Below are 11,385 nucleotides of genomic sequence, written 5' to 3' on the forward strand. Positions count from 1 at the left end.
GAACTTGATGGCGGGGTTGTTTACATGGGTAATGATAATCCATGTAAGACAGCTGGAATAGGTTCAATCAAGCTGCGGAATCATGATGGATCCACCAGGATTTTGAAGGATGTACGGTACGTGCCAAAGTTAAAGAAGAATCTCATCTCATTGGGGGCTTTAGAATCTAAAGGCTTAGTCGTGACGATGCGAGATGGAATTCTTAAAGCAACTTCAGGAGCACTGGTGATGTTGAAAGGCGTGATGAAGAACAATTTGTATTACTATCAAGGTAGTACAGTGGTGGGGACAGTAGCGGCAGCAACTTCTAACTCTAAGAAGGATGCTGAGGCAGCGAAGTTGTGGCATATGAGGTTGGGACATGCTGGAGAGAAATCCTTGCAAATTCTTACCAAGCAGGGACTGTTGAAAGGTACGAAGGCTTGCAAACTTGAATTTTGTGAGCATTGTGTTCTGGGAAAACAACGAAGAGTGAAGTTTGGCTTTGCAATTCACAATACCAAGGGTATTCTGGATTATGTGCATTCAGATGTGTGGGGACCTGCCAAGACTCCGTCAATCGGAGGTAGGCATTATTTTGTCACTTTTGTTGATGATTTTTCCAGGAGAGTTTGGGTGTTTACTATGAAGAACAAAAATGATGTGCCTGGAATTTTCCTTAAGTGGAAAGCTCAAGTTGAAAACCAGACAGGAAGGAAGATTAAGGTTCTCCGAACAGATAATGGAGGAGAATACAAGAGTGATCCGTTCCTGAAGGTATGCCAAGATTGTGGCATAGTTCGGCACTTCACTGTTAGAAAAACACCACAGCAGAATGAGGTTTCGGAGCGTATGAACAAGACACTTGTGGAGAAAGTTCGTTGTATGTTGTCTAATGCTGAGTTAGGCAGAGAGTTTTGGGCTGAGGCTGTGACATACGCTCAACATCTCGTCAATCGTTTGCCATCATCTGCTATAGATGGCAAAACCCCGTTAGAGGTATGGTCTGGAAAACCTGCAACTGATTATGATTCTTTGCATGTTTTTGGTTCTATTGCATATTATCATGTGATTGAATCAAAGTTGAATCTACGGGCAAAGAAGGCTCTTTTCATGGGCTTTAGTCCTGGAGTGAAGGGATACTGTTTGTGGTGTCTAGAGGCAAAGGAGACGATTATCAGCAGGGATGTTACCTTTGATGAATCTGCCATGTTAAAGAAGGTAAATCCAGAAGGAGCTGATAGTACTCCACAACAGGTGGAGTGTGTTCGGAAGCAGGTGGAGTTTGAGCAGACAGTGGTGATCCCAACACGAAATACCACAAGTGACTCTCCTATGGAAGAAGAAGAGTCAGATGAGGAAGAGGTTCCTACCCAAGAATCTCAACAACAATCAGCGCCAATTGCAGTTAGAAGACAGAGACGAGATATTCAGAAGCCTGCTCGTTTCATGGATATGGTTGCCTATGCACTTCCAGTTGTTGATGACATTCCATCCACTTATCCAGAAGCCATTCTGAGTTCAGAGAGTGGTAATTGGGCAGTTGCGATGGAAGAGGAGATGCAGTCTTTGAAGAAGAACAAGACGTGGAAGTTGGCACAATTACCAAAAGGTAAGAAGGCAATTGGGTGCAAATGGGTATTTGCAAAGAAAGAAGAATTTTCTAATAAAGAAGATGTTCGCTACAAGGCAAGGTGGTTACAAGGGCCAAGTTTGAACATTGTTTAGACTTGGTTAATATTTTGCACATTTGAAGTTGGCGCCCGGAGGCACAAATTTGAAGCACTGTAAAGTTTGTTTTTGTTATGTTTTGAGAAGATTTGTTTTAGGTGGGACTTGAAATTAAGCCAAGGTGGAGATTTGTTGATTTTGGCTTAATCCCAAGTCCCACATCGGTGGGTTCATTGTTTGGCAAGGAGGTTTGAGGGTTATAAATTAAACTCTTCTCCTTCATTGTGATATATCCCAATTTGTAATATCTTCTCTCATAATAATAAAAGTGAGTTGTTTTTGCTGTGCTCGGAGATTAGGCTAAACAGGCCAAACTCCGTTAACAATTTTCGGGTGTGTTCTTTCCTCTTTATCTCTTTTATTATTCCGCTTTATTTATTCAATATTATTTGTCGGGTAGCTCTGTTAGGGTTTTGTTTTAGTGGGAAAATTACCCGTTTTTTCCCAACAGATTTCACCAGAAACATATTTTGCTAAATCATTGCTCAGAGAGCGTTGTCAGCAACCGGGAGGCCAAGACTGGAGAAAGATTGCTCATGTTCAAAACCTGTCTATTTCATAAATATGATATGATTAACAGCTAACTCCTTCCAAATCAATCTTTTAAAGAACGACCAACATTTAGCTCTAAGGGATTTTCTTGTTCGTCAAATCGTTGCTCTCCTTCGGATGTTAGTGTTGGTTTTGCCAAGATTTTCGCTAGAACTAGTTGAACCACTCCATGATGTTTGGTTTGAGTTGTCTCCACAATCATGTCAGTGCTGAAAGGAAGGTTTGTTTGTAAGTGAAACTGTTTAATTTTTTTCGTGCGTGAATACTCATCCGTTTGACCTGAAATTTTTTGCGTTTTGTCCCAAATTCAAGTGAGATTCTTATGTGAAATTTCTGGAAAAAAACTATTTCAGAAGAATTTTTCATAAATTTCCGCACAAACCAATGCTATCCTCTACCAAAACTTGTGAATTTTTGCCTTACTTTTTGCAATTTTTTTTGTTCGTCCGTATTGCGCTGAAAAAATTCACACAAGTACTTTCATATGTTGTTTTCACCCAGGTAAGGAGGCACGTTCATAAACGAATCACAAAAAGGAGATATGGGGAAGAAAAGTCAAGACGTTTTGTTTTTGAAAAACCAGTTTTGTTCACTCTCGGTCTGTGACTTACTATGCCTTACTACTTGGGTGTTTAGGTCTGAAATTTTTACCAGACGTTTGTCACTGTGTCTATTGAGTTTTGGTTGAGATTTGAGCCCCAGATTCGTCCCACAAGATTGACAATAATTTTTTTATTGATCACTGCCAGGGCTGAAGGAAGGTTCGTTTGTGTGTGAAACTGTTTGATTTTTTTCGTGGGTACAATACTCATCTGTTTGACCTGAAATTTTTCGCGTTTTATCCTGAATTCAGTGAGAGTCTTACGTGGAATTCAGGAAAAACTATTTCGGGAGAATTTTTCAAAACTTTCACGCAAACCAAGTTATCTTCTACCAAAACTTGTGAAATTTTGTCCTACTTTCTGCAAAATTTATTCTGCGTCCGTATTGCGCTGAAAATATTCACACGAGTACTTTCATATGTTGTTTAGGGTTTAGGGTTTGGTGAACCTTTGCCTGCAGAGATTGCCAAAATGCCAAAACCAAAGAATTGTATATGCGTATATAAATTTGGCTACAATGTCTTATGTCCAATTAAACTCACTTTATCTGGAATTATAGATTTGATTCTAGCATAATAGAGGCGTGTGCAGTTCATGACGTAATTTTGGTCATTCAGAGTTTGGAAGAGTCATTCAGAGTTTGGATGCTTCGGTGTGCCTTCAGAAAGCTGGTGGGAGTGAGTTCACATTTTTGGAGTGCTGGTATACAAGAAGAAGATGGTTAAGAACTCTCAATTTTGGAGACGAAGGAATGGTGTGCCTGCCTAAATGAAGAAGTTTCTCAGACCCTATTCTGCTTTGGACCATTGGTTCTGTGCACAGATGGTCTTTGGTTATGTTTCTCAAAGCAAAAGGAACCGAGTAGAATAGGTGCGAAAGCTGTTGGCTCAGGTGCACGGAATCCTCTTCAAGTGATGCAGAATTATGCAGCAGTAACACACATCCATGAAGGGTTTAAGCTGTCCTCCACCGGGAGTCGGTGCTGGTTTCTTTTCCATGTTTACTGCTTTATGTCTTTTACGTTATATACATTTTTCTGCAGCTTTGTGCAATCAGATTCGCTGAGTAGATGTATTGGTTCTAGGAGTTTGCTTTATTTTTATCTAGGAAACCTATGCCTGTTATCTATTATGCTATAACTTTTAGCTTAAGTAAGCTGGTATGCTTTGTTGTAGGTACTTATAAAAGGGTTGAGAAATCTCTGAAGTATTCCCTTTAATTCAGTTATTCTTTGTTGATAAAAAAAAACTCACTTTATCTGATGGTGTCTGAAGTCATCCATAAGTGCAACTGATAGTCCTTTGAAACCCAAACCTTTGCCAACAGCTTCACATACATTTAATTTGGAGAATCAATTTATTCAAATATATTATTAAATGAAACTTTCCGGACAATGATGTATGTTAGGCAACAACAAATATAACATCAACAAATTAAAAACCTTTTCCCTGTTAATAGCTAACTCCTTCCAAATCAATCTTTTAAACGACGACCAACATTTACCTCTAAGGGATTTTCTTGTTCGTCAAAGCGTTGCTCTCCCACGGATGTTAGTGTTGGTTTTGCCAAGATTTTCTCTAGAACTAGTTGAAGCACTCCATGATGTTTGGTTTGAGTGGTCTCCACAGTTATGTTCAACTGTTTCATGGGGATAATAAACAGGCGTAGGAGGCGTTTCAAGACTTCCAACTTTTTCTTCAAGCATCTCCACAACTCTCTTCATTGAAGGACGCTCATTTGGTTTCAATTGTATACACCAAAGCGCAATTACATACATTTTTTTCACCAAAATCTTATCCTCTTCTGAGGCATCTTCTATATAAGTATCTTTTTCTTCTTTAATTTGATCATATATCCAAAAGGGAAAATACTGTTGGCTCGAATGTTCTGCATGAGGATTTGAGTTCCTTCTCCTACTTCCCATTTCCATCAAAAGCATTCCAAAACTATACACATCGGCCTTATTGGATACTCCACCAATATTATTGTAGAATAGTTCTGGAGCCATGTAACCTAAAGTTCCTCTAGCCACAGTTAAAGCAATAGATGTATCTTCTACAGGATATAGCTTTGCAAGTCCAAAATCTGAAACCTTTGGAATGAAGTCATCATCTAGAAGAATATTATGAGGCTTAATATCAAAATGTAGAATTTGCACATCACAGCCTTGATGAAGATATGCAATCCCACGAGCTATGCCAAGAGATATTTCATATGTTTTCTCATAACTTAAAGGGATACTTTCCTCTTTGGAGAAGATGTATTTATCCAATGAACCATTTGGCATGTAGTCATAAACTAGAGCACGCTTTTGTCCTTCAGCACAATATCCAATGAGATGTACCACATTCACATGATGTATTCTTCCAATGCTAGCCACTTCATTCATAAACTCTTGTCCATCAGCTTTCGATTTTTTCAACATCTTTATTGCTACTTCTGACCCACTTCGAAGTTTTCCTTTGTATACAGATCCGAAACCTCCTTCACCCAATTTAACTTTGTAACCTCTGCTCATTTTCTTAATTTCTCTGTATCCGTACCTAATAGGATTTAGATTGTTGTTTAGCAAAAAAGTTTCAATGTTTTCATACATTGAGTAATGCCTACGTCGCCACCTATGGATAAATATTGCAAGCAAAAGTGCCACTCCAAATAGAAATCTTGAAGCCACAAATATTGGAATAGGGGCTAATAAAATGAAATTTCCTTCCCATTCCCAATACTTAGGTGAACGTGTTATTGCGTAGATTAGTCCTGTGATGAGGATAAATTTCATGGAATGTGTAAGGAAATAAACCAAGTTTGGTCTAATAAGTTTATTTAAATATGAAATCAGTTGACAAGCCATTACCCATTATGAAGAATTCAACATAGCCTGCAAAATAGCAATATAATAGTATCAAAAAAAAAGAACACTCAATATTCAAAGGATATATACTTTGGATACAGTATAGAAAAACATAAGTTTTCCACCAAACGTCTATTTCTAAGGATTCTATGCATTTCTTGAGTGATGCAATGCATTCAAATAACTTTTTGGTTTCTGATTTGTCTGATGTTTGGGGGGATGGAGTTCTTGGTCCTTTCACAAAATCCTTTTCAAAAAAATATATCTTGGTTAATCTTGGTTCATTGCATCTCAAATGCTCCCATTTATTTAATTAATTCTTTGCTGGAAAAAAAAATGATGGTTTATGACAATATAGGAATGCTTTGAAAACTCCCATTGAACATCCCTTCAAGGCTTTTGTTTAGAAAATCCTGTCAACTACTTGTTGAGTTAGAGTATAGAACGATTTGGGTTTCAAAATTTATTAACTTTCAGGTTATTAGAATGAATGGTACAGAAATTGTACAGCTTACTAATTAATCAAATTGAAAATGATGAACTTTAAGTAGTCAATACAATAGTAATTGAAAGAACAAAGATATGGGATGAGCTCTTACGTGCTATATAGTATAGAATTCCAACTGTATATCGAAGAATCTGGTGTTGAATTCCTTGAACAGAAAAATAAAACATTAGCTTATATTGTAAAGAGTAAAGCTATTTCTTTGTACAACACGCTTTAATAAATTTTGTACTTCACAAAAGAGACAAAGAAAAATTGCAGGTAGAAGAATGTTTTCTCACCGCACTTGCTAGCAAATAATTTGCCCAAAACTTGGCAGGAATCTTGTAGACATACAATTTGATGAGTGGTTGGACTGACAAAGCATCCTACACCCTTTCCACATTGGTCTGTACAAATAACTGGTAGCCAATACAACGAAAACCCATTATGCAGGCACTCATGGATATCAGCATAGGAAACGTGGTTGCAATGGTTATTGTTTGTAAAGGTAGCAGCCTTTAAATGGCACCCAACCTTGATATCCATCATTGTGAATTTAGTAGAAGAAGAAAGAACAGCATAGACATGGCCTCCAGAATCACAAAGTCTGCCATTCACTTCCACGTATCGAGGATCATCACTCACTCCATCACTACAGTTTAGAAACGCTACATACGGAGGAGGCGTAAAACGATACAAAGTCCAATTCTCCAAAGTTAGTGGATCGGGGGTGTAATTTTCAGAACCACCAATGTCAGTGAAGTTACTTAAAGAGATGAAATAGCGAGGAATGGCGCAAGCAGTGTCCTCCTCAACACCTGCATCAGTCAATTGGATGCTGTATGTTTGGTAGTTGATATTCTGAACATGGTATTTCCCTGAAAACAAAGTGAAGACTGTCACATTCTTTACGCAATCTAATTCGTACCTTGGGAGGCCGCAACCAGGTGGGTCTCCTTTGAGTCGGAAAGGATAACTTATGTTGCCAATTTTGCCACACGAAGAAGGAGCACAGAATGGACTATCCTTGGCACCGTGAATTTGCCGGAATAGCACAATAATGATAGCCACACGGGCAAGCAGTGATTGTGCAGAGCAGCAGAAAGAAGATAAGACCATCATTGTTTACCTCTAGTTGTGTAAGTAGACAAGATCATAGATAAATAATTCACCAAAATGAACTAATAATGGAGGAACTTGTTAAAATTTTGATACAAAAGAATAATATTATATAATGAACTTTCAAAGTGGTTATCCGCGTTAACTAACTGCTCCTATGCTACATGTTGAACCTGTGTAAACTTTTACAGTATGCCCCACACAAACAAGAACGAATGTGAATATTAAGAAACGTCTCTGCTACGGAAGCGTGTGATAAGCAAGAACAAGTGCGCGTCCGAATTCAATTCCCATTTTTTCTTGGAAACAACAAGCTTCATAACAAGTGATGTGACAGAAAGGGATTCTCAAATCTATGACTCGCACGGGGCACCTGATCCAGATGATCTGATGTCAAGAAAACACTAGACACGAAAATTAACTTGAGTAAGATATGTACATAACAACGTCAATCAAGGCAACAATGGTGACATGAACAATAACATATTCCTTATTTTCACTAGTTTGGGATTAGTTACACAAACTAAGCAATGTTGTTGTAATTTTCTAAAAATATACCAAATATGTTGCTAGATTTACCTTGTTATGGGGTTACTAAGGGTCAAACTTCCATGGATTAAAATCTAACTTAGAAGGAAATACAACTATTTTCTCTATTCTATCTCTTCTTACCTTTCTTTTTTATTATTATCTCATTATTCGCTGTAATGATGAATTAGTCTCTTTTTATTTATCTTGTTCTTCCATGGACCCCATTCAATCGAAAAGGAGAATGATGCATGTGATTCATTTTGTATTCCTGTACGTAATAACTGACAAGTCTTGGAAAATATAAGAAAGGTTATGAGCTTGACTATATCATAACCACTCATTCATTCATACCAATTCATTATTGACATAGTCATGGAAAAGACTCCACACCTATTGGCTGTTGACGAGCCATCATGGAAAAAATGTTCACCAACCTTAACTCAATCCCATCATTCAAAACTTAGCTTATTACTATTATTTCCCTTGCACTCCATTATCAGTTTCATTCATCCACTCCTTTTCCTGTGTAAAAGCAATCAATTTAGTTAAAGATGACACACACACTCTATTTTCTGAAAAAAATACTCTTTTATTTATCTGTCGTATATCTTTCCATTTTGTGCATCTTACAATTGAGAGAACAACCTATTTATAGGATTAGCAGCTCTCCCAAAAAATAATAAAATCTTATTATGGCCTAAAATCCCACTAACAAGATAATAAAACCTTATGATGGCCATAAAACCCCACTAATAAACTATTGGTCTTTCATCTATCGAAACTCTCATTCTTTTATTTTCCACTAACTTCTAAATTTAAAACCAACAAAATAGCATTTAAGGTTTATTCAACAAAACTCCCCCATAAACATAAATGTTTCTACCATCCATCATGCCAATCATCTTCTTGTATTTTGTCAAAATGTACTTTCAGTAGCACACTACAACAATTATTACATTAGGCAAAAGCATAAGACGGTGGTTTAAAGCATTAAAATCGTGGCCTAAAGTTTAAGTAATAGTTTTTTAGCCATGGTCTAGGTGAGTGTGGTCGTTTGTAATAGGCCACAGTTGTTATAAAGACAACAATTTTAAAACTGTTGCCTAAAATCTTGATAACAACCACAATTTTAAAAACGTTGCTTAAAGTATTGATAAAAACAACAATACATTTCTTTAATTTTAGAAGAATTACTCATACAAAAAGTTCAGGATAGAAAGAATAAATATTGAAGGATAATGTGTATTGAAATAGAAGTGACTCAACAAGAAATCTCATATATGTCATTAGATATGTTTAAACTACATAATAAAAAAATTTGTCTTAAAGTATAAGGATAACGATCAAGTCTTCAAAATTAAAACTACAAACTTATTGAAAAAACATAATGTATTGTTTCTTTACTACATATCAATAAGTTCATTCTTCTTCAAGATTGTCTTCGTACTCTTCATTGCCTCCAAGCTGCAAATAATATATAAATATATGCTAATTAAATCTAATTCAAACAAAATAAATGTACCAAAATATAATTGTATAAATAATTAATAACATGTCTTAATAAATAAAAATATTTAAGGATACTTGAATCCTTATTTATTAAAAAAGCTACATGAAGTATTTCACAAAATTCCTATATAAAACTCCAATAAAAATCAATATAATTGAAAGAAACAAATACTCAAAACTAGATACACCAGATTCATAAGTGTGTACCAGACATAAAAATCATTGTAAGGTGCTACAATATGTATATCTGACCTATTCCACACTACCAAACATTGTGCATGCAATGGCATCATCATAACCATACATTATGAGTGAAGAATAAATTAAATTGAAGGGAACGTGTGTCAACCTTTATAAAATAAACAAACCCAACAAAACTATTGGCGGTGTACCTAGCTAAAATACCAATTGCTATCTTACATTAAAAAAGCAGCACACCCAATCAGCATAACAAAAAATAAAGCTAAAAAAACAGTATAGGCTTACTTGCTTCTTTTACAATTAAAACAAAGCATAGAATATCCCAGCTTTGGTTACCACTCGTGAATTCTCAAAATTGCTGCAACATTCTCATTGGCGTTCCTTCGTGCACCACTATTAACACTAATCTGAAAACGAAAAGTTAAAGGACAACTTCCAATACTTCAACCATAGCCAGGTTTTAAGTTGTGCCATATGAAAAATTTCTTCCACATCAACTTTTCCTGGCTTAAAGACAACCATATTCCTTTGGTTCTAGATGCACCACATTATTGCTGTCCATACCCTATTCCACACGAGATTTTGTTTGGCATTGGCATTTACCAAGATAAAGCTCTCAAAGTGGCTTTTTAAATCCTTATGTTGAACAAAAGGAATACCAATAGCAGCTGCTCCAAACCAAAGCAACAAACTTACACTCCAAGAACATAGCAGATTTTTCCTTTTCGTGACAGAATGCACAAGAAAGAGAGTTGACCATAACCCCCCTCCTAGCTAGATTCACTCTTGTAGGTAACCTATTTAGCAAAGCCCTCCAGGCTCTTGTTAGAACATTTTAGACATACAGAGATTTGTAAAGATCTCCGACTCACTACTGTTGCCAAGGTTACTTTTTGAGGCACACTCATATGCTTTTTTGATTCCTAGTATTCTTAATTTGTTTTCTTTGATTATAGGAATCAAATTAAAAAACGTATACAGCTATAAAAACTAAATTAATAAGATAACTAACTAATAAAGATAAAGATGAAAGCATTAATAACATGGAAAGCTGTTGCTTTCTGCACCTGACTTTCTCTTGTAAAGGCTATGTGCCCAGAAGCTGGTTGGACCTTAGAAAATGATGCCAATGAAGAACAGACAAAAAGAGTCCTCTGTGTACTGGGAGAGCTACATAGGGTGCTATGTACTGGGAATCATTGCAGCACAGTTGCTGGTGCACATGAATTGAACTTCTTTGGTTTTAATGAAGTCTGTAAGCTGGTGGCACAGGCATGCAAATCAAATTAAACATCTTCAATCATTGTCACTGATATTTTATTTCCCTAATGTATATCGAGTGCTGCATAAAATCTGTAGAGTACATGGCTGGTTAATTACCATTTGTAAGATATATGTTGTGAGGATACACCATAGTAGGATAAGGTATATGAATTTTTTGTAAGGGCCAATAGGCAGATTTCAGGATGTAATGACCAATTGCTTAGATATGATTATGGTTGGGGACTACAGGTAACCCATTAAAGGTTGGTGCATCCCTTAAATGCTCCAAGTCTTTGTTAAGAGAAAAGAATGAAATTTGGAGGTTTTGCACTAATTGTAGAGCTTTGAAAATATCATTACATAGTTTCCCTAACTATTAATGAGCTCCTAGATTAGTAGTATGAGCTTAATATTTCTCTGTCCTAACTATTAATGAGATCCTAGATTAGTTTTATGAAGCTTAATATTTCTCTTAGTTCGATCTTGGATCCGGATATCATCAAATCTTGGTCAAGGATGAGGATAAGTATAAAACTGGTTACAGAACTCACCAAGGCATT

General features: G+C 36.3%; 1 protein-coding gene across 2 annotated transcripts; it reads right to left on the reverse strand.

Moving 5' to 3' along the window:
* Positions 1-4,201: 4,201 nt before the first annotated feature.
* Positions 4,202-7,771, reverse strand: LOC137833079 (LEAF RUST 10 DISEASE-RESISTANCE LOCUS RECEPTOR-LIKE PROTEIN KINASE-like 2.1). Of its 2 annotated transcripts, XM_068641485.1 has the most exons (4): positions 6,502-7,771; positions 6,315-6,368; positions 5,719-5,742; positions 4,202-5,621 (listed from the first exon to the last, which is right to left on the reverse strand). In XM_068641485.1, exons 1-4 carry the CDS (start codon positions 7,322-7,324, stop codon positions 4,390-4,392), a joined length of 2,133 nt encoding a protein of 710 aa, XP_068497586.1. In that variant the 5' UTR covers positions 7,325-7,771; the 3' UTR covers positions 4,202-4,389. The 2 variants fall into 2 exon arrangements, with proteins under 2 accessions (XP_068497586.1, XP_068497646.1); XM_068641545.1 differs by lacking the exon at positions 5,719-5,742 and having other exon boundaries at positions 6,502-7,521.
* Between the last annotated feature and the right edge of the window lie 3,614 nt (positions 7,772-11,385).

The sequence above is a fragment of the Phaseolus vulgaris genome, chromosome 11 (assembly GCF_000499845.2).
Source record: "Phaseolus vulgaris cultivar G19833 chromosome 11, P. vulgaris v2.0, whole genome shotgun sequence".
Classification (NCBI taxonomy): Eukaryota; Viridiplantae; Streptophyta; class Magnoliopsida; order Fabales; family Fabaceae; genus Phaseolus; species Phaseolus vulgaris.